This window comes from Ambystoma mexicanum, chromosome 11 (genome assembly GCF_040938575.1).
Source record: "Ambystoma mexicanum isolate Mex_15411 chromosome 11, UKY_AmexF1_1, whole genome shotgun sequence".
In the NCBI taxonomy this organism is placed as follows: domain Eukaryota; kingdom Metazoa; phylum Chordata; class Amphibia; order Caudata; family Ambystomatidae; genus Ambystoma; species Ambystoma mexicanum.
In genome coordinates this window covers 1,007,216,665-1,007,237,640 of record NC_090934.1, presented here as the reverse complement: position 1 = coordinate 1,007,237,640, position 20,976 = coordinate 1,007,216,665, and the positions used below count along the sequence as shown (strand labels likewise).

The 20,976-nt window shown below is 46.5% G+C and overlaps 1 protein-coding gene across 1 annotated transcript in view; it reads left to right on the top strand.

Moving 5' to 3' along the window:
- Positions 1-20,976, top strand: part of ADAMTS7 (ADAM metallopeptidase with thrombospondin type 1 motif 7) — a 752,931-nt gene that overhangs the window by 435,667 nt on the left and 296,288 nt on the right. Inside the window, exon 11 of the mRNA XM_069624204.1 lies at positions 399-544. Within this exon, the coding sequence (XP_069480305.1) occupies positions 399-544 (146 nt within the window). The remainder of the gene's footprint in view (positions 1-398; positions 545-20,976) is intronic.

Here is a 20,976-nt window from a genome sequence, read left to right as displayed (position 1 = left end):
CCTTTTCCTGTCCCGTGATATTGTTGTCCACTGTGTATTTGTGTGCCCTGATGCCTGCGGGCTCCGGTGCGTTATAAATTTATAAATAAATCTATAATAAATAAAATTGAATTAAGATTGCTTTTCCTTGCCCAATTCCTATCGGCCTTTACAGAGCAGCTGTCTATCAAGAATTGCTAATCTCAACATAAGCTAGGGATGGTGCAATTTGTCTGCCAGGTCGTTGCAGGAGTCCCCCACTTGTATCCCGTTGTACACAGTGTGCCAAGGTTTATTCCTCGCCATGTTACCACCTTGAGTATCTTGTACACATGTTGTACCTTCTAAAACACTGAATGAATACATATATATTGAGGATTTGTCAACCATTGACCTTCTGCCCTTTGTCTTCCTTCTAGTGGTGCTTCAATGGAGACTGTGTCCCTGTGGGCTATCGTCCAGGGTCTATCAATGGAGGCTGGGGATCCTGGAGCTTGTGGTCCACTTGCTCACGGACATGTGGTGCAGGAGTTCAGCATGCAGAGCGCCAGTGCAGTAATCCCACGTAAGCCATTTTTTCCTTATTTTTATTGTCATCCATGATCCTAAAGTTTGTCTTTTGGCCCTCAGAAAATAATCAAAGCAAAACATCTATATAGCTCTGATAATGGCATGGGTCTTCTCCAGACTGACATCCTATCTTTTATCTGTGCATTGGGAACTGAGCATGTGCACCAATTTTGCACATCAAAAGGAAACCTCTGCAAGCAGCGCTGGGATGCCAAATGGAATGATTGATGGTGCAGCTAGTCTATCCTCACATCCAAATAATGAGGCTCTCTGAATCCGTATATATGGTTCAGTGCTACAAACATTTTAATGTTAGTGTGAGTGGGAAAAATAAAATGGGCACAAAGCTCAGTTTGCACTATATATACATGTTGAGGTAACACTAGGTAGGAATTGCCCCAAGGAAACGTATTCTGGTTGAGAACCATGGATCAACATCAAGTATCAAAAGAAGCCCTCAAAGGATGAGGATATTTAAAGAAACTGTGACTACATTTAAGCTCATTCACTACAAAAAGGCAAGCAGGCCAACACCAGAAAACAATTACATGTTTTCAATATATAGATATTGTTAAAATGGATTTCCAAAATCAGCCGTGGTGGGAGGATTTTGAGAGGCCTCCCTATTATGGTGATGGTTATTTATGTCAAAAAATAAATGTGTTTATGTAAGACCAACTTGTTTAATCAATTCATAATATTTTGGTGAAGAGACACTCAGAGGTTAGCGCATTCCAGTCGAGGTGAGGTAGTAGAGCGGCAAGGCTCAGTCTCAGGAAAGTTGTGAGAGTGGTCTAGGGCTACAATGATTGCACACAGAGCAACACCAGTCATTAAAATTAGACAATACGTATGTGAAAATACTATTATTTATTAGGCCTTTAGTTTACTCACTAAGCAGATAAAAATCAGAGGAAAATATTGTCACACAAAACCTTATAAAACACATATACACATCCACCCTTAGGAGAAATAGAATTGCATATTAATCAATTACCAGTGCAATACAGGTGAGTGGTCAGATGCAAGGGCATTGGGAGAACTCTTTAGAATCAACACAAACCAGCTTCCCTCAATTTTACAAGTTTCAACCCTAAGATGGTCTGGGTCCTTGTGCACAAAAGACACCATTTCCAAAGCATATACTTCTTCAGGTAGTTTTTATAGAGATTCTGAATGCCAGTGGTTATGATAAATAACATATTTTGAAAGGTTAAAGTTCAGGTAAGAATCCTTAACCCAGGTTCCACTGCCAAAGGTCCGGTCAGACTTATTTAGGATAAAGAATGTATGCCCCCCGGGACCAGCTCAAAGGTTTCGATGACGCTAAAACCACGTGGAATTTGTAAATATTAAAGGGGGAACACAGTGGGGCTGTTTCTGGGCTTTTGGGGCTGCTGGATTCGTAAGAAAAGCCCCAAGAAGTGCCATTTTGTACCTGTGTACCCTACTGCCGCGAGGCTGGAACCGCAAGGAAGGGCAAGGGAGCGGAGCGGCAGAGGTAGCAGCCCGGCGGAGAGCATCGAAGCAGCCCCAAGCACATCACTGGCAGTGGCCGGGGCTCAAAAGAAGTGCCGTGGAGCCCGCGACCCAAAATAGTAGAACCTGACTGCACCCCATAAGAAAGAGGGAACCGCTGCTCCGGAGTGGAGAGGAGTGGGAGAGGCTTTGAGCAGTGACGAGAGTGAGCGAGACCCAAGCAAGACCCAATCAAAGGAGAGACAAGAGGACATCCAATGGAGTCTCCCCATGAGCCAGCACTCCACAAGGAAGGAGCCTAATACTGGGGTAAGCAGAGGGGAGAAGTGGACCATTCCCAGACATGGGCCCTGTGTCGGCATGAGAGAGTGAAAGGGCTGGGTGTGCTCCATGGCAAAGTGGGCTGCTTCCTAGATTGAGGCCTGAATGGGCGGGGGGGTCGAAGAACAGGCCTGGGTAATCGAATTCCCAGGAGCGGGCCGGTGCAGCCTCAAGTCAAGGAAACAACGTGGAGGGGGAAAGGTGGTGAGACTGTAAGCAGATCTCTGGAGCATAAAGCCGTCGAGCGAATCAGACAACTTCCAAAATGCAAATTCAATAAAAACGGTTTTATTTAAATGGAGGAACTGTAAATTAATTAATTATGTTGTAGGCTCCAACCAAGGCATCATTTATTCCAATACCACTGGCAGGGTTGTCCTTTAAGAGGATAGAGATCACCATTGTTGGTCCTTTAGACCTACCGACTACTTTGGATAACAAGTCCATACTTGGTATGATACAGTCTGGCAGATGATATACAGAGACAATTGGGGTCATTACGACCCTACCGGTCGAGTAACAACGGTGCCGGTAGGCTTACCGGCACCGTTGTTACTGGACCAGCAAAGTACAAGTTTGCGGGCCGGATGCCCTCCTGCCAGGTCTGACCTGGCGGGCGGAACGGCACCCACTCGCAGTCTTTGACGGTAGCACCGGCACCGTTATGAATGTTGCCGGTGCTACCGTCTTCCCCATTCCAATTGAGTCCTATGAGACTTAAATGGGAATGGTAATACCAGTTTTCCAGTGCCTGACTTCCCGGAACGCCATGGTTGTAATACCCCTGTAATTCCGGGAAGCCTGCCACCGGAAAAATCTCGAGTCCTGCAGCCAGCCTGCAGGTTTTACTGGCACGGCTCCCGCCAGACTCGTAATGAGGCCCAATACCTTTCGGGAGCATGACAGCGCCAGTGGTAGCTGTAACCATGATTGGAAAGTTCTTCCTATGTTGAATTTTCAAGCTACATTAATATGTTATTTCCCATTTCTCAAGTGTTGTGACTGCATAATAGCTTCTCAGTTCTACTATCATTGACAAACAACTTAATTGTTCAACTCCTGGAAACCTCACTTGGGGAAAATGAATGTCTTTAGGACCTTTGTTTACGGTGAGTGATTGTTGATTGATGTTTAAATGTAGTGGGAGCTCATTCAGTGAGTGTGTGCCCTTTGTGCTGTAGATTGTGCCACCGGGCCATACCATTTTAAATGTCTGTTTTCAATAGATAAACTCATTAGGTGCAAAGATTATCATTGGTTAAGTAATGGTGGATTTATTTACTAATGAAGAATAGGTGGTGTTATGTAATACCACCTGATTACAAGTGGCAGTTTGCCCGTGTAAATCCCCATTTAATGGAGTCCATAGGACTCCATTGTGGATTTTTCATAGTATTACCTCCAGTGGTATTACCAGAAGAAAATACTGGTGATTTTTTGAGGTAAAGTGAAGGAGTTAAGTCCAGAGGTAATACCGGCCAACTTGTAGTTTGGCGGTGCAGACAAAAATGGAGGTAAACGGTATTACCTCCCACTTTTTTCCCACCAAACTCAAAATGAACCTTGCCTGTTTTTCACTTACTTTGCTACACTACAGTGTTCTGTTACTGATCTCGCTGTGTTTAACAGAAAAGTGTTGGTGCTTTGTAGCCAGAGCATCCCAAAGGAGAATATGTATATATTAGTACTGATGTTTAATGATTTAATTACATGTGATTTTTAATTGATACGGCTTAAGTACTTTTATTCATTCTTCCTAATTTGAATTAAGAATGCTGTGTGTGCGCTTAACTGAACGCTTCTCCACTCTCACACTGTCCTAAGCCTAAGCCTTAGTGCTCCGTCACAATACCTTGTGGCAAGACGCTAGTGGCCACTCAGAATCTGTCCACAGGGCTGATTTTGAAAATCCAGTTTAACAATGATCAAAAGTGTTAAAGCTGTGGATAGATCCAGCAGTAGCAAAGCTCTGATACCACAATATCTGCCACTCGTCTAAGATCGATCCTGTACTGTGCATGGGCCGAAATCCTGCTTGTCTTCTACTCAGATTGATATGCGATTCCACATGAAGCTGCAGTTGTGTTATCACTACTTGTTCTATCAGCTCTGTGATCAATGGTATTGCATATCACCCTATATTTGGCATGTTTTTAGTAATAGTGTCACAATAGCTTGTTTGAGGTGTCTGGGTGCTGGGGGTGAAGAAGGAGAAGTGTTAATGATAGTCCCTATTTACTTGGAATTGGGAGTGATAGTTATAGGCTCTTGAATTTTGCTGCAGGTCATGGGTTGAGCAGGGAACCTCTGTTTTTTTCCAAAGGGAATTACTGCTTTCAGTCCATCAGTGGAAATAGATCTAAAACACTCTCGCCTTTGAACTACCTCTGTTGCTTCCCACACCCACTGCAAATAATTTGGAGGCAGTACTTTTGAATCAGTCTGCATATATTTGATCAGTTTATGTATGAAGGGCTGTAGTGAGTTGCAGAGATCTTGTGAGGCCTACGCACAGGCATCCTTCATGCCTTCATACAGCATTAAACATGTTTAATGAGTGTGGTGTAACCTTACAATTCTCGACCTCCTGTGCCACAAGCCAGTGGACTTATGAAGTAGTTCAACAAGATATTGGAATGCATGATGAGTAAGAAGTTAGATATTTGACTATCACGCTTGCTGAGAGGCACCACATAAAGGAGTAGGGCTCTGCACGTTTCAGATGGGCTTGTGTTACTCTGACCCGGGCCTATCTCTTTATTCAATGAAGGCACGAGTGGGATCCAAAGCCTCTGTGATATAGTTGAATGTCTGCTGGTACTAAGTTAGAAGATGGTCCAGTTCATGTCAAAATCAACAAGGAATTTGTGCTCCAGTTAGCAACTCAATAATGCATTGTATGGTCAGAAGGCTACCATCACAGATTACCAAGCAGGCCATTAGAAGGCATGGACCATTGAGTTCACCAGGTTTAGAGCTTTTGAAGATAACAAGACTTGATATTGCACTTTTTGGAAAAAGCTGATTGAGATCAAGGATTTCATTGTCATTGAGACCCTGAAGAATCATCATTGGATGCGCTTTGTTGTTGCACAGCTTTATTCTGCAATTTTGCATATAATCATTGGATGTTCCTTGTATATCTGCTCTAACAGTGCCATAGGCATGCAAATAAAGTGCCTTCTGGCATCAGAGGAAGGTGAGCCTCACCATATCCGGCATCACAGAAGGGCATCCATTGGCTCAGTGGTCAGAATCCAGATCTCCTTAACATTGAGATCCAGGCAGTAGGATGAATGGTAAACATTGCTCAGGTGATTCTTGCATGACACCAGACTTGATAAATTGAAGCAACACCCATATTTACATTGGTAACTACTTGCCTGTCAACTCTACAACCAGATCAGGCTAGGCAGATGTGGTCCAAATGTTACCGTTGTGGATTGTTGAGCCTTCAGAGGGCAACTGCCAATATTATTTCTCGCAATACTAATGGGGATAAGTCGCATCAGGGATTGCCATGCCCCTGTGTGTGCACAGTCTGCGGTTGTGCACATTTGGCCTGATCGGCATTCTGTGGTTTCTGGTGCAGCTCAGTGTTGTGGAGCACTTATCTTAATGCTTGGATTCAATGTTTTCCGTGAAGCTTGATGTTGGGTATAGGACAGCGGTTCGGAAGTGTTGCTATTGTAGGCTGTTTCAAGATGCCTGCATTCTAACCTTGTAGTCATTAGACATTTTGGCACTGGGAGCTTCCTGATCCTGTATGGCGGTAGCAGACTTCCTTCCTATGATATGGTTGTAGATCATATTTAAGAGGAGCTAGTGCATGTGGAAGACTTGTCACAACTCTTCTGTTCCTTGTGCTTGCTTCCTTCGTCCATTACTGCCAAGAGTATCATTGGCACTCGCTCCATGGTTGCCATGCCTCTTAAGTCTGATCCTGAAGATGATTACCAGTAAGGGCAGAGGGTTTGTGTCTGGACCTGATTGCGGTTGCACCCTGGACCCCTACTCATGCCTCTAGGTTCAGTAAAGAGATGGAACAATGGTGTCAGTGAAGGTTTGCCCATATCATCATGCAAAGAAGTACTGAGGAGCTTTGAGGCAGTCCATATCTCACATTCAATTCCATTTTCGGCATATTCCCATCACAGAGTGGACAGACCTGGGATTATTCATGGGCCACAATGCTCTCCCTGCACTTATCGGGTTTACTGGGCTCACTCTGAAAGGGCTTACACTTCCTCCATTGATAGCTCTTCCCTTTTGTTGCATAACACAGAAATGTCCACACGCCACACGCTGTGCTTTAATGTCTCAGTGGCAGAACAACTGCATCACCACCACATGCCCCCTCAGGCATTGACAGGTTACTGTATATTGTCATCCAAGGGACCCCTTAAGACCCTCTTGCATGTGTCTTTCCTGTGAGACATGGCCAGCTGACAGTAGCAAAAGTTTACCACCACTGTGGCCCCTTTGTCTTCCCTGTGGTCGAACTTTTAATCCCCATAATTTAGGATTGGGTGCTTTGGTGCAGGCTCAGGATCCTACAACTAGTTCCCTGCCAGGGTGATTTCAGGACCAGGGGTCTTCTCATCTGGGGAAGCCATTTAAGTTCCTGTGAGGGTTTGATTTAGGTATTCGCAGGTGAGAACCCACCACAAGTGGGTGATGGACTCCTTCCATGGAGCCACTCTTCCCACCATAATATAATCTACTGTTTAGCATGCCCAAGCATATACAGGACTCTTCCACCCAAAGCCCTCTAACTTTCACGCCCTGCTTTCTCAACCAATTTCAGCCAAATGCCTCCACTTTCACAGATCAGATCCGCTTATTCCTCTTGAAACGTTGGCCTGTCTCTCGATGGGACCTCCGTCCTTACAAATGGAACCTCTTCTGATCAAGTTTCTTAGGCTGATTACTTCTGTTTTTGAGGGGGAATTTCATGCAATTAGGAAGGAGGTGTTACCTCAGCTCCCATTGCGTAATGTGCTGGTCATACCCACCACTCCAGAGGCTCTGGTGGGGGGCTCCTCTGTGGCTCAGGACCAAGTGTCTCCACTTGCACTACTTCCGGACTCGGTCCTGATCACACCTACTGCACCTTCATTGCCACATGATTTCCACCAATGCCTCGAGATCCATCTCTCAGAAGTCTTATTCGTCACCTATGGATCCATTAGCCCAAATGGATTTGAGTGACACAGAAGAGCTGCCTCCTTCAGTCAAAGCCTTCCACAAAAGGATGCTCCAGGTTATGGAGTTTAAGGTGCAGAGGTGGACATGTTCTGTTCAGTTTTAGAAGGAGGTTTGTCCGAAGTGCTCAGCCATCCATACAGGACAGGCATCCCTTTCCAAGGGGATGTTCTTAAAAATGCCAAGATAATTTGGGATACCCTACACAGGGTAGACCAAATTCTTTCCCCTTCCCGATGAGAAAACATGTTTGCGCTTCCACCGTCCGGCACATGTGGTTGTGGTCTTGGCTGTGCTTCCCCAGCGTTAGCCTCCTTAATTGCACAGCAGTCAACAGCTTTGCCTTTGGCAAAGGACGCCTTTTGATTGGACCAATTGGGCATGTAGGCACACACTAATAGTGCACTGCATCTTAGGCATGCAACCTCAGACACAATCTTGGGGACCTTCAACGTGATGTTACGAAGGTAGATAGTTGACTTTTTAGATCACCAGTCCGCTGAAAGGAAGGAACACATTTTGGCTGCCCTAGTGGAAGCAAAGGTTGTGGTGCATGAGATTCTAGAATCAGCTTTCGGCCACATGGATATTGCAGCATAAGGTATGTGTCTAGACTTTGATTTCTGGCCAGACAGAGAGGGGCTTCAAGTGGATTAATGATGCCCAGGAGAAGGTACAGTTGCTTCCTTTTGATGGCCTCATTCTTTTCCATACCTCCATAGACAAGGAACGTACCAAGAAGGCAAACGTGCTCATGCCAAAATCACTCCCAGCCATTGCAAAATCATCAGCCACCAAATCCTCTTTAATGTCTTCTTTCCAAAAAGGAGACATATTCAGGATGTAGAGGTTTCCCGTCTCAGTCACAGAGAAGGCGCGATTCTTATTCTGTAGATACTTCTTAGAAACATTCTCGGATGTGTAAGGGCTTCAGCTGCCCTTCGATGTCCCAATCTGGAAAACCCGTGGTTTGAACCCTTCCAGGTCCAGTGCTATTCACATCAGTAGGGGGTAGGGTCTCCCAAAATCTGACTGCATGGTAAAATATAACCCTAGACCCCTGGTCTCTATCCATGATTATGAAGGACTTCAAACTTCCCCTTTGTAGAACCTTGCCAATGAGATTTGGCATATGTATGCAATGTATGGCTGGCCATCCAAATTCTGGGCATTGAACAAAGGTCTGTCTAAGTCATGTGTGTGCGGAGGGCCTGTCCATGAGCCAGCCTGGGGAGGAAGGATAGCTCTGGGGCAACGCGTTTTTCCTGGCAGCAAGACAACGCGGCACAACACGGGTTTGAATCCTGATCCCATGCTTAGGAACCACTCGCTGGTATTAAGCGCGTTATAAATGAACAATAAAATAAATAAAAAATAAAATATGGAGAGCTTCCCAAACCACTGGCATGGTATAAAAGGTCAGCATGCACCTTAATGAGGTAGATGGCCATTAGTGTTTCAGACATTAGATGGAGGGCTGTCTGAGACATGGGTAGTGAGTGGAGGTCTATATTACATGCCCAAGAGTCTAATGCAAGGCCATTGAGAGCCTCATTAGATTAAGGACTGTGTGAGTCCCAGGTGGGAGGTGGGGTCCCCTCTCAGAGTCATTCATGGGAGCAGAGACTATCATGGGCCTGCACGGTATGGGTAGCATCTGAGTGGCAGGAAATCAATTCAAGGCCCTGGCTGGGGATGGAGGGCCATTGGCAGCCACTGCTCGGCAAGCTATATGGGTTGTTGATACATTACTAATCTCTGTTTGGTGAACTGCAGCGGGAAGTTTACAAAACGTAGAAAACACAGCTGGGGCCCTTGACCTGGCACAGTGCTAAAGGATGTGGAAGTAAACGAAGTGTGAAGGAGAGTTAATATAGTGTAGCCATAGTTCGGTCTTCGTCTTTCCAAAGGTTGCAGGATCCGACCTCTGTTGCTGCTTCCAGTGAGAATCATATTGTGACAGATTTCAGCCAGAGGCTGCGACTTTTCATTCCTAGATGCTATGAACCCCAAACACTCTCAGCCTCTCTTCACTCTGATTCTCACTGGAAAGATTGGTTCATCCTGTGATAGTCGCAGGTGGGCAGGAAATGGGATGAGAGGGACTCTGGGCGTAGGACGAAGCTGCTGTTCTGTGATGCCAACCCCTGGGGCAGTTTGTGCAGGATCCCCAGGGCCTCTCACCCATTCCCATCCACATCACCTGCCTACATCCACGCAGGCACTGTTATAACAAGAGACTCTGGCTCTGACGATTATAAACAGCAATTGTCATTGCAAGACTGGACTTGAAACACAGTCAGTCTACTGCGGAGAGAGATTCCAAGTGAGCACTGTGGTGTGTCACCCCGCCTGGGGGCATGGTATCTCCCAGGGCTCGTGCTGTATGTAACCACGTGACCAAACTAATAAAAGTAATTCCCGCTTGTCAGTCTTGGAACCAACTGACTCCTGCCTGATGTGTCGTACTAGCAGCGTGCAGCGCTGTATACCAGGCAGAGGGCCTACCATGTAGGGCCCTACACCAGGATGGTGACCCTGATGGACAACGCTGTCCTCTTGTCCTTGAGTAGTGGCAGGCAGAGCCCTTGCTGGACAACTCTGCATGTGTCTTCTGGTGCCCAATGCTGGACAACGATGGTCGTGTTACTGTAATGGCCTGGGTGCCCCCATGCCATGAAGGAGCCTGTGTGACCACGGGCCGACAGGGTGCTCCAAGTCACACAATGTTAGCTGGGTGCCCCAAGCCTTGGCACATGGTCTGGTGACCTGAACCCTGCAGTGTGCCCCCTGCGGTCCACTATTGCTGTGTGATTTTAGCATTAGTCTGTCATCTGGGTGATCCCGGTAGCTACGCGTCCCGCTCCGGTGTAACAGGCACGGCCCGTGTGCTAAAATGCAGACGTAGTGATTTGACGTTATTAGGGCTCTATACAGCATAGCACAAAGTGGGAGAGGAAGCAGGGGAAAGTCGAGTGATATTTGGTGGACCCAAGGGCACCATGACAGAGTCAAAGTCTCTTCCTGAGTCCAAGTTGGCTGGTCCTGAAGTCATCCCATTTACGGTCCCGGCCCACGTCGGAGCCACAGGGCTGTAACAAGGTACTTGAAACATCATTACGCGCACATAGGCTGGGTAACGACCCTATGGTCACAATCTAATCCTGGGTAATCCTTGAGAGCTCCTGAAGTGTCACGGACATCATGATGCACTGGAAGATGCAGCGCCTCCAGCAACGTCACCCCACAGCAATTAACCCCCATCTTTCACTTGATCCGTTTTTATCGTCACGGTTTCAGGGCAGCTAAGGCAAGGCAGCGGGGAGTGGCCAGGCCTCCTCGAGCGGTGGATGTCAGATAAGGTAGTGCAAGGTAGTGGGGCTCGTCTGAAGCAGGGCCACTGAGTTCGTGCGGGAGTGCGAGACAGTTGCTTCTTTTGTTCCTCCACTCCCTTTCTGCACCCCTCTCCCTCACCTTTTGTTTTTCTCTGGCTCTTCCAGAAATGTCATCAGGCCTAGTACGGTAGTTGCCTGTCTGTTTCCATTTCCTTCCCACTCTCCTCCTCCCTTATCTATGTTTTAGCTTTTGCACTATCTGAAATGTCCTCAGGCCGAGTACGATAGTTAATTTCACATCCTTACTGTTCATGGCCTGTAAGAATGTCATTGTAGTTTCTCTTGTTCCCTCCCTTGCCTTGAAGCGCTTTGAAACACATTGTGAATAGGCGCTATATAAATAAACTATCATATCATAAACATTTTGACCAAAATAAATATATTCAAATATGAAACAGAACATCAAATCAAAAGGGGTCTGTACACCATGCAAGCCCACTGTTCTAAAAGAAATCAATTTTTAACACCATTCTAATGATAATACTTGAATACCATGTGTAGTAAGAATCAAACAATGTAATCTCTTATCATTTCCTGTCCCTGTTTGAAAAGTACCTAATTTCACATTTCTTTAACTAATGTGATTCTAAACATTACTGAAGGCGACATCTACTGGCAAAGAGCAGTATTGCCACTCATATTTTTAAAGAAAGTTGGTGAGGGAGGTCAATTCAGAGAGCCCTGGCTCAAGGAGTGCCAGGGCTGAGCCCTGGCTATCCCCAGCCCACTTAAAGCCCTGGTTCTGGTGCGGTTCTGGTTTTGTGACATGTCTCCTCTGGCGCAGTTGGCTCAGGGAGATGTGTCAGTGGGGTAACTGCCACTGTTGTTTCTGGTTCAGACCGTGCAGTGAGCTGTCTGTCCCAGGGGGCAGCTATGGTTCGGGAGCGTGTGTTTGGGGCTACTGGTACGGTTATTGGTCAATGTGTGGAGAGAATGAACCAAGCCTTTTCAGAGCCATCACTGCCGTTTCCACTGCTGACCAGTGTCTGTCCCTCGTTTTCGTATCTCTTTGATGCGACTTTTGAATACTGTTTTTGTCTGCGTGGAGGATGTGGCTGTGAAGGCCCAATTAGTTTATAATTGCTTCGAATCTCGGTCTTGAATACTGTGGGCCCGCTTGTTTATGGATTTACGCCAACGGAGGAGCGGGGGCTGCTCTCGGATGGATAAAAGCTTCCGACTTGTACCACAAGATGTATGTACATGTTTTTTTCTGCTGGAGGCTGCATTGCTGCCTGATGAGAGAGCCGCCTCTTTCACAAGCACCAGCTGGCTGGGGCGGCCCTCCGGGCAGCATCTGTGATGCGACTAGGGCACATGTAGGTCAATGTCGAACAGCCTAGAGGTGAGCAGCACAAGGGCGGACATACAGATGTAAGGAGGTAGAGTAACCTCTCCCGGCTTCTGCGAAGACTAAAGGCTGGCCCATGACAGAAATATCCCGCCTTAGTAATGGTTGAGCGACATGTTGTGATACTTCCGGTTGTGTTTTCTAGCCTCTTGCTAGAAGGCCTAAACTACATTGGCCCACTTTGAGCTGAGCATTAATCCCCCCCAAAAATTCACCGTGTGGTTGGAGCTCAGCACCTAGGCAGTGCATTTAGCTAAAATGTAGTTTTTCACTGGCTCACTTGGAGACGACTAAAATCTGCAATATAGTAGAAGGGATTACAAAAAAAGTGAAACAAGCAAAACAGGCAAATGTAACCAAAACATCTCCGTATCAGTGGGTGTTAGAAACTGTAGAATGATGTCTTGTGACTGACTATAGGAGAGGCTTGGGCCTGTAAGGAGCATTAAATATCAGTGTACTAAAAACTGAGAGTGTACTTTGGATCTCTGACAACTGAGCAACCGTGGCCTGATCTTAAATCAAACCATAGTATCAAAGCACATCTATTCGTAAATGGGTCCCAAATCCCAGCAGTCAGGCCAGCATCTAAAAAGATGTGGTGTGGGGTACAATATGACACTTGTATATGCCAATAATACAAATCATATGATGTTAACCAAGTTGCTTATTACCTACAAAACGTGTACTACCTAAAGCCACACTAAATAAGGCTTTAAGGAAGCCGGGTAAAAGCTGTAGTGTACCCACTGTAACAGTTCTATAATCTGGGTGAAGTTTGTTCCAAGTGGGTAAGTCTTTCTCGTAAGGGGGCACAACCTCTCCCTGCTCACCTGGCCAGTTAGGGTGCGACAGCTTTTCAGGCTTCTGGCTGGCGAAGGGAGAATTACCGAGCATGTGGGTTTGTCTGGCTACTTCAGCCATCTTGGCCCACTGCAATGGGTGACTCTTAGTTCTCTGACGCCACTGTGCTACCTTTGATATAGATACAGAGCAAGAGAAGTGTCCTGTAGCTATAGGCAAGACCCCTACCTGGAGAAAAAGAACCTGACAGAAAGAAATCACCAGTTTGGATTAGTCTTTGGGTTCACGATTACAGGATCAAAGCACCAGAGTTCCAGCAATAAGCATTGCGTGACCACACTGGAGGCGAGGCAACAACAAGCGTTGCGATGCAGCTTCCTTCCGGGCTTTCCTGGTGTAAGCGTTCACATGTGTCCTTCTTTCATGTTTACAGGCAAGGGATAGTGGGAGAGTACAGCTAGAGCCATAGATTTAGTAGCAAGCTGCCGCGTCTGATGTATTGTGGACCCAGCGCATGCTCGGTCTCAGTCTATGGCACAAATAGATGCTGTCAAAACATGGACTCATTCATACCACACGCTAGCCCGCTCCTACAACAAGCAGGTGCTGTCTGGCTATGGCACTAAATGCATGCTTGAACGCTGCCTACTCTTGTGCGGGACTGGTGCTTGGGTTAGTAAGGCCTGAGCACGCGCAGATGTTGGCAGGATATAGACAACGCTAGCACCACCCGCCAGCAGATTTCAGTTCAGTCTAGGGGGCACCATGGAAGGGTGTAAGGGCCCAGATCCTCTGGAGGACAGCTCTGGGGCAACGTTCTCGCCTATTCATCACAAGCCATAGGAGGTAGACCGTTCAGGGATGAATCCGAACTGGTCGGGTTTCAAACATTCGTGCATCGGGGAGGCAATCACATTACGATAGTTTAGCCAAGATTATATCTAAATTAAAAAGTGAGATAGGGCGGTATGAGGAGCACTCTTCAGCCCCTTTACTCGGTTTCAACAATACTGTTACCACTGCCTACCTCATTGAGTTTGGTAATCAGCCATCCCGCAGAGCCTGTCGATACATCTCCAAGAGTTACAGCGCCAACTTCCCGGCAAAACATGTATAAAACTCGGCTGTCAGGCCACCTGGTCCAGGATCTTTCCCGGACGATAGTGATTTAATCGCCCACAGGATCTCTTTCGCTGTAATGGGTTGACATAGCCATTCCCTCTCCTCATCACTACACCAGTATAGCGCTGCCCGATCAAGAAAACCAATTATCTCTGATTGTGAAACCTGATCCTGTGCGGAATAAAGGCACGTATAGAATGCGCAGAATTCATGAAGGATGTCTCCATCCGCAAATTTAAATTCCCCTTGCACGTCTTTGATCAATAGAATGTTTCCTAGATAACCCAGCTTTAGCGGCCCCTACTAGTAGCCTACTGGGGCGTTGACCCTCACCATGTTGCCAAACAGCAACTTTTGCTTGCAGAAACTCCACTTCCCTTTAAGCTCCATCGATGAATTTGTCCAACTCCTCCCTAATCTTATTTTGTACGGTGGGGTCAGACATACCCTCCGCAGCCACCTGTAACTCCTGAATACGCACTTCGTTAGCCATTAATTCCCTCCTGATCTGTTTCAGTATTCCCGATTCCCTCAAGATACACTCCCCGCTCATGCATTTAAAAGTTTCCCATAACGTTGAATACAAATCCACGGAACGTGCATTTTCCCTAAAGAATCCATCAATCGCTCATGCTATCTCAGTACGGAACACCTCATCGCTCAAACGTTCACCCTTGAGCGCCCATGCTGGTTGTTCTCCCTGGCGTACTGTCAGGACTGGCTGGGTTAGGAACAGGAAGAGTAACAAGATTAACATTGTGCCTTCAGAGCTGGTTGGGTTAGTTATGCTTTTAGAACTGGCTGGGTTAGTAACAGGAAGAGTTTGTTCATAGGATTAACATTGTGCTTGCCCAAGTCAAGATGGAGCGAAAGAAACTCAATCTGATTGGTTAAAGGAACAATGATATGTTTGGTTTGCCTGATTGGTGGAGAGAACAATGGGTTTGATTCTTGGGAGGTGAGCAAGATTCTAAACTGCCTTTCATCCAGAGAAATTCAGTGGCTGGTTGTGTTTTAGTTAAGCTCCTTAAGTAAGGCCTTTTCAGAGCTCAGAAGATCAACTAAAGAAGTAAGAATTTCGTTTGCTGACACCGGTATCTCTAAGGCCAGCACCACTGGTGCGTGGTCAGATAGTGTGCATGCTAAAATAGGGACCTCAGTTACCCAAACCGGTACCCTATCCAAGATTAGGAAATAATCCAGCCGCAATACTGACTGGTGGACCATGGAGATGGACATATAGCCCCTCTCCTCTTCATGCCTGGCCCTTCAAATATCAATCAGCCCCCATGTCCAGCACAGATCCTGCAATGTGTGGGTTGTCTTTGAGTGCAACCTTTGGACTCCCCCCTGCCCCCGTTCTGTCCAAATCTGGTTCCAGCACTTCATTAAAGTCGCCAACCCATATGATCGTCCCAGTGGGGGTTTTATCAAGTTGTTGTGATATCCACTCCAGTGTCACTACCGAATACGGATTTGGGCTGTGATAATTAACCAAAGTGACTGCCTGACCATACAAAGGGCCTCATCACGAGTTGGGCGGTAACGCCGGCGCTTTTAGCGCCGGCGCTAATAGCCCTACCGCCAAACCCCCGGCGCTATTAGTGCCGGATCACGGGTTTGGCGGAAGGGTTATTGCCCATTCCCCATTGGGCCCATTCGGGAATTCCTCATTCCCCATTGGGCCCAATGGGGAAAATTTGTGCTATTACCACCGGCGTATTTCCCGCCGGTGGTGTTCGCGCCGAAAATCGCTGGGGGAAATCTGCCAAAGCCATGATGTGGCGGACCCTTAAATTCGGCGGTAATAGCGCTACCGCTGCATTTAAGGGTTACCGCCAGACTCGTGATGAGGCTGAAAGCCCCTTTAACCAGTAGTGCCCGCCCCTCCTGATCCTGGATCACCTCTGTCAATCGGAAACCCACTGAGTTGTGTATTAGTATACATACCCTCTGGAGTAGGAGGAATAGGCTGAGAAATGACGTTGGTACTCCCAACTTTGTCTGAACTGTGCTTGACTCAATGTCGCTAAATGCATCTCCTGAAGAAACGCTATATCAATCTGATGCGTTTTCATATATAGTAATACCTTGCAGGATTTAGGACAGTTCAATCCTCTAACGTTCCACCTCATACTTCGGAGTTTCTTGCCCATAGTCAGCCACCTCTCTCACATTGATACCAAAGCGGTCTTGCATGTACCCCATTTCCCAGTATATCCACCGCTCACAACAACGGGAAACTAAAAATCGATTGAGGGCAATCCCTACCAACCCACTACCCCACCGGCAACCCCAACATGCCAGTTAACTCCTCCCCACCCTAAACCAGTGAATGTCCCATTATCTGGCATGAGGGCTGCTCCCAGACCCAACCACCCAACCCCCCAACAACAATATATTCCCCTCTCCTGTAACCTCCAATACAGTTATCGTAACATCATCAGCTTGCATCAGCTTCACGGGGAGTCACCCCCATGTTCGTTATTTACCCTGCGTCTCAGGGCTCTCGGCAGCGACTCAAGGAAGGTGTTGGCTTCATCAGGGGTTTGAAAAAACAGTACTCGCCCGTCATATTCCACTCTGAGTTTGGCTGGAAAGAGCATAGTGTATTTCATGCCCCTCTCCCTCAGCCGCTTCTTAACATTGATATATGTGTGCCTGGACGCCTGTACCTGGTCTGAGAAGTCTGGAAAGATCTGGATGGTTACATGTCTTTATACCAAAAACTTTTATATTGAATGAACATATATCGAATATTTTATAACAAAACATTTTATAGTGAATACACTTTTTTATTTGCTATGTTTTTGGGGACGGGGGCGTACCCAAAACCCACCTGAACGTTTCCAAAAAATATTTAACCCTTTACCCCACCCCTAAATGCATTCACTATAAAAGTTTTCATTATAAAATATTGGCTATATGTTCATTCTATATAGAAGATTCAATATAAACACTGTATACCGATCCGATAGAATCCCCTTTGTATATCAATGTTATTTTCTCCCTGGCTTTACGCAGAGTTAGGTCTCTGTCCCGGTAATTCAGCATACGGGCTATGATTAGTCTTGCCAGCGCCCCAGGTATCTTATTTCTCCTGCTAGGGATTTGATGCGCCTGCTGTACAATGAAGACGGCCGAGAAGTCCTTGCGACCAACTGCCTCAGGTAGGATGGACTCAATCAGGGTCTCCATCAGTCTCTGATCCCCGCACTCCGGTACTTCCACTATCCTCAGGTTATTCCGTCTTGAGCATGACTCCAAATCCTCCTGCTTAGCTGCCAGTTCTTTAAGAGCCTTCTTGATTTGGGCAAGGTCACGCGCCGCTGTCGAGGATTCGTCCTCCACAGCCGAGACCCGGCCCTCCACCTCATCTAGCCTTTCCCCATGTTTGTCCAAGTGTACCTGCATGTGGTCCACTTTACATGTTAAAGTATCCATCTTTCCGTCCAATGATTGTGTACCAGCCTGAAGCAGGGTCCAACTGGGACAAGAAATAGGCCCGGGCACCCAAAAGAAAGTGGTCCACCCCTCGCCTCAAAAAAGTGGCCCACCCCTCGCCTCACGACCCTTGACTTCTGGTGACATCACCAGAAGTGATGTCATTTGACCCCACCCCAAAGTGATACCCCGGGAAGCGATGAAACACGACCTTTCACCCCTTGACAAAACAGGAAGTGGCATCAAATAGCATTGTTCCTAAGTACACTATGAAACATATGGTTATGATTTCACTAATGTGATATACATTTCATACAAGAATGGATCACCATATGTATCATTAACATCTGTGTGTATAGATTCATATTGCACGTTGCAGATGCACCCCGCAGACCTGCAACATGCACAAGAGTGATGTTCTGTGTGCTAAGTACCTGAAAGATGCCTCTCTACACATGCCTATCTGGCCACTTCACAGATAATTTCTAAGCTACTGGATGTGCAAATGTATTCTCAGCACTAAGATCTTCTGTTTCGGTTGTGTACAGCCCTATGCGTCTGCACTTAGGTGATATCAGTGCTGGCAGCCTATCTTCGTTGGCAGTGGATCTGCATTTATCCGCTGTGTGGAGGACTGGTTGATTTAGGGGCACCATATTGCTGCAGCCTCTTCTTGACTGCTATTGAGCTTCTCTGTAAACCAGCTGAGGTCCTTGTTGGCATTGGGGTGGGTACTCTAGGGCCAGAGTCTTCCTTCAAGAGGAGCACCTTGTGCGATTTATAAAGCGCAAACATAACTGGGAAGCGACGGAGCGCTGTACATACGGGACACATTCAGGTATTACAGGTAGGATACGGGCTATCAGAGGAGCTGGGATGGATAGGGGGAGTGAGGAGGGGGTGCTTCAGAGGTGATAATTTTGGTTGAGTGGAGCAATCAGAGATTGTTGAGATTTTCTTTGAAGAGTAGATTCATCATGTACTTCCAGAAGTTTGGATGGAGACGGCCATATTATCTGCATTGGTAACTCGTTCTAGAGACAGGGTGCATAGCAGGAGACGGACAGCTTCTTTTAATTTCCCGTTGCAGTTCTTTGTTTCCAGCCTAGTGATGTTGTGGCTTTTGGCAGTGCACTTGCTTCTGGATATGGTGAGTTTTTCAGCCTGGTAGATTGATATTTTGGTTGTGACTGCTTTGCAGGTGATGCAGGCTGTCTTGAATAAGATTAATGCGTGAAAGTGTAGCTAGTTTAGCTCATTGAAGATGGGGAGATGTGGTTGAATTTTTTTAAGTCCTGTAATGATGCGTGTTGCAAAGTACTGGATGGCTTGCAGAATGACCATTGTGGCGTCTGGTATTTCTGAAAATAGGGCGTTGCCATCATTCATGTGGGAGATGACCAGGGCTTGGAAAATTATTCTGAAACTTGGGCACGGATGAAAGGCTTGATTCTGCAGCAGAGCACAAGCTGGTACCATTTTCTTGGCGATGTGATTTGAATGAGAAGTCATAGTTGATAGAAAAGCAGATAGATTATACGCTCTGGATGAGAGTGGAGGCTTGAATCCATTGAGTTTCAGGTCATTGAGTCAATTATGGACCTCGGTATGCTTGGGTAGGTTTCCTATGAGAATGAATTTGATCTTTGAAGGGTTGAGGTTCAGGTAGGCTCCTAGGAAAGTCTTCTCTACTTTGCAAGACGGTCTTTGAGTTGTACTTCATGCCTGTTAGCCCAAAAGGCAAGAACACATTTCTTAGTCCTTCCAGCCACTAATTCCTCATCTTAGATAATATATCTTCTATTACTACTTACTTTTAGAAACAATTTCAGCCAACACGCATGGAGAAGACATGCATCTCTAAATCGGCTGTGCTCCACTCTGTTTTATGACCATGTGACACCATGGCAGTATATATAAAGCCATTTGCGCCGCATGACCTCAATTCTGCCTTCTCTCCTAGCACTCAGCAGCTGATAGACCGCAGAACAAAAAGAGGAGAATGAGCTATCCAACTTGAGGGGTAGGCCAGGAGGGTAATAAGGAATCTGTAGGAGGAAGGACTTATCCACGGAAAGAACAGAACAGTAAGGCAAGTAATGTGTTCTTCTAATGGACTTCTTCCTCCCATCCCATAGATTCCTCATCTTACATAGACTTCCAGAGAAGCACATAACTCTTGAGGAGGGAGGATAGCGAAACACCACCACCTAGACCTGAAAACTCTGGCAGCACACAACCAAAGTGAGCACCCTGATCAGATTAGGAATCCAGGGAGCATTGTTTGGTAAACGTGTGCAGGGAAGCCCATGGAGCAGCAACCGCTTTGTCCCCTTTGAGTAGCCCTTGATAGTGAGTGGGTCTGCTATCGGAACCCGTTGTGGCAGACCACTTGAATCATTTGGTAGATCAGAAAACCTAAGTGTGAGTTTACAGTGTGCCTCCACTTTGTGTATTTAGAGGATCTCCAAGTGACCCTGAGGGAAGATACTGTGACTCGGTGGCTCACAAATAAACATACACATAATGGTGGTTCTAAAAAGTAACTTATTATTTTATATCCGAACCATGAACAAGGAAAGTGTAGTGAACACCTATAAACACATACATACATATTTCTTTCAGTCTTTGACCCAGTAAGGGAACCTAAGGGCACAGTGAAGGCTGTTTGCTCCACCCAGTAACAAAGAAAACTATTGAAAGTATCAAGGGATAACAAGTGACGTCTATGTCCAAACATGATGTGCTCGAAGCTGCAGCCTGCGTAGTCAGTGTTTGCCTGACAACAACAAAAAATGATGGTGCACAACACTTTAAAATATGTCATGGTATGTTAAGCTTCACCTAACTTGGGAGTCGCAGGATTTACTGTTGAAACTGGGCACTGCTGTTCGCCAGTCCTCTTGTCACAGGTGCCCCAAAGTGACAATTCTTCCCAGATCGTTTCAGGCGAGCATCCAGGGAGCTCCACTCACCTAAGGGTAGGGACGACCGTATTGTCCTGCGTCGCTGAGCTTCATTGTGCCCTGGGGGACACAGAAACATGACTCTGCCATCTGATGCCAGTGTGGATGTGAACTCTGGTCTGGTGCCGTTTTCCCTCTAATGACTCACCAGCTGGAAACCCAGTACATCACAAGGATGAAGGACCTGAAGTCCCAGGAATGTGACCAGAAGGGCAATTTGAGGGACCACCTCAAAGGGGCCACCTGATAGACGGCTGGGCCCTCAGTTTAGAGTTCGAGGAAAGGAATCTAGTTCTGAGAGGTCTTCCCTTACCCACACTCCCCCAGTCAGTCAGCCACG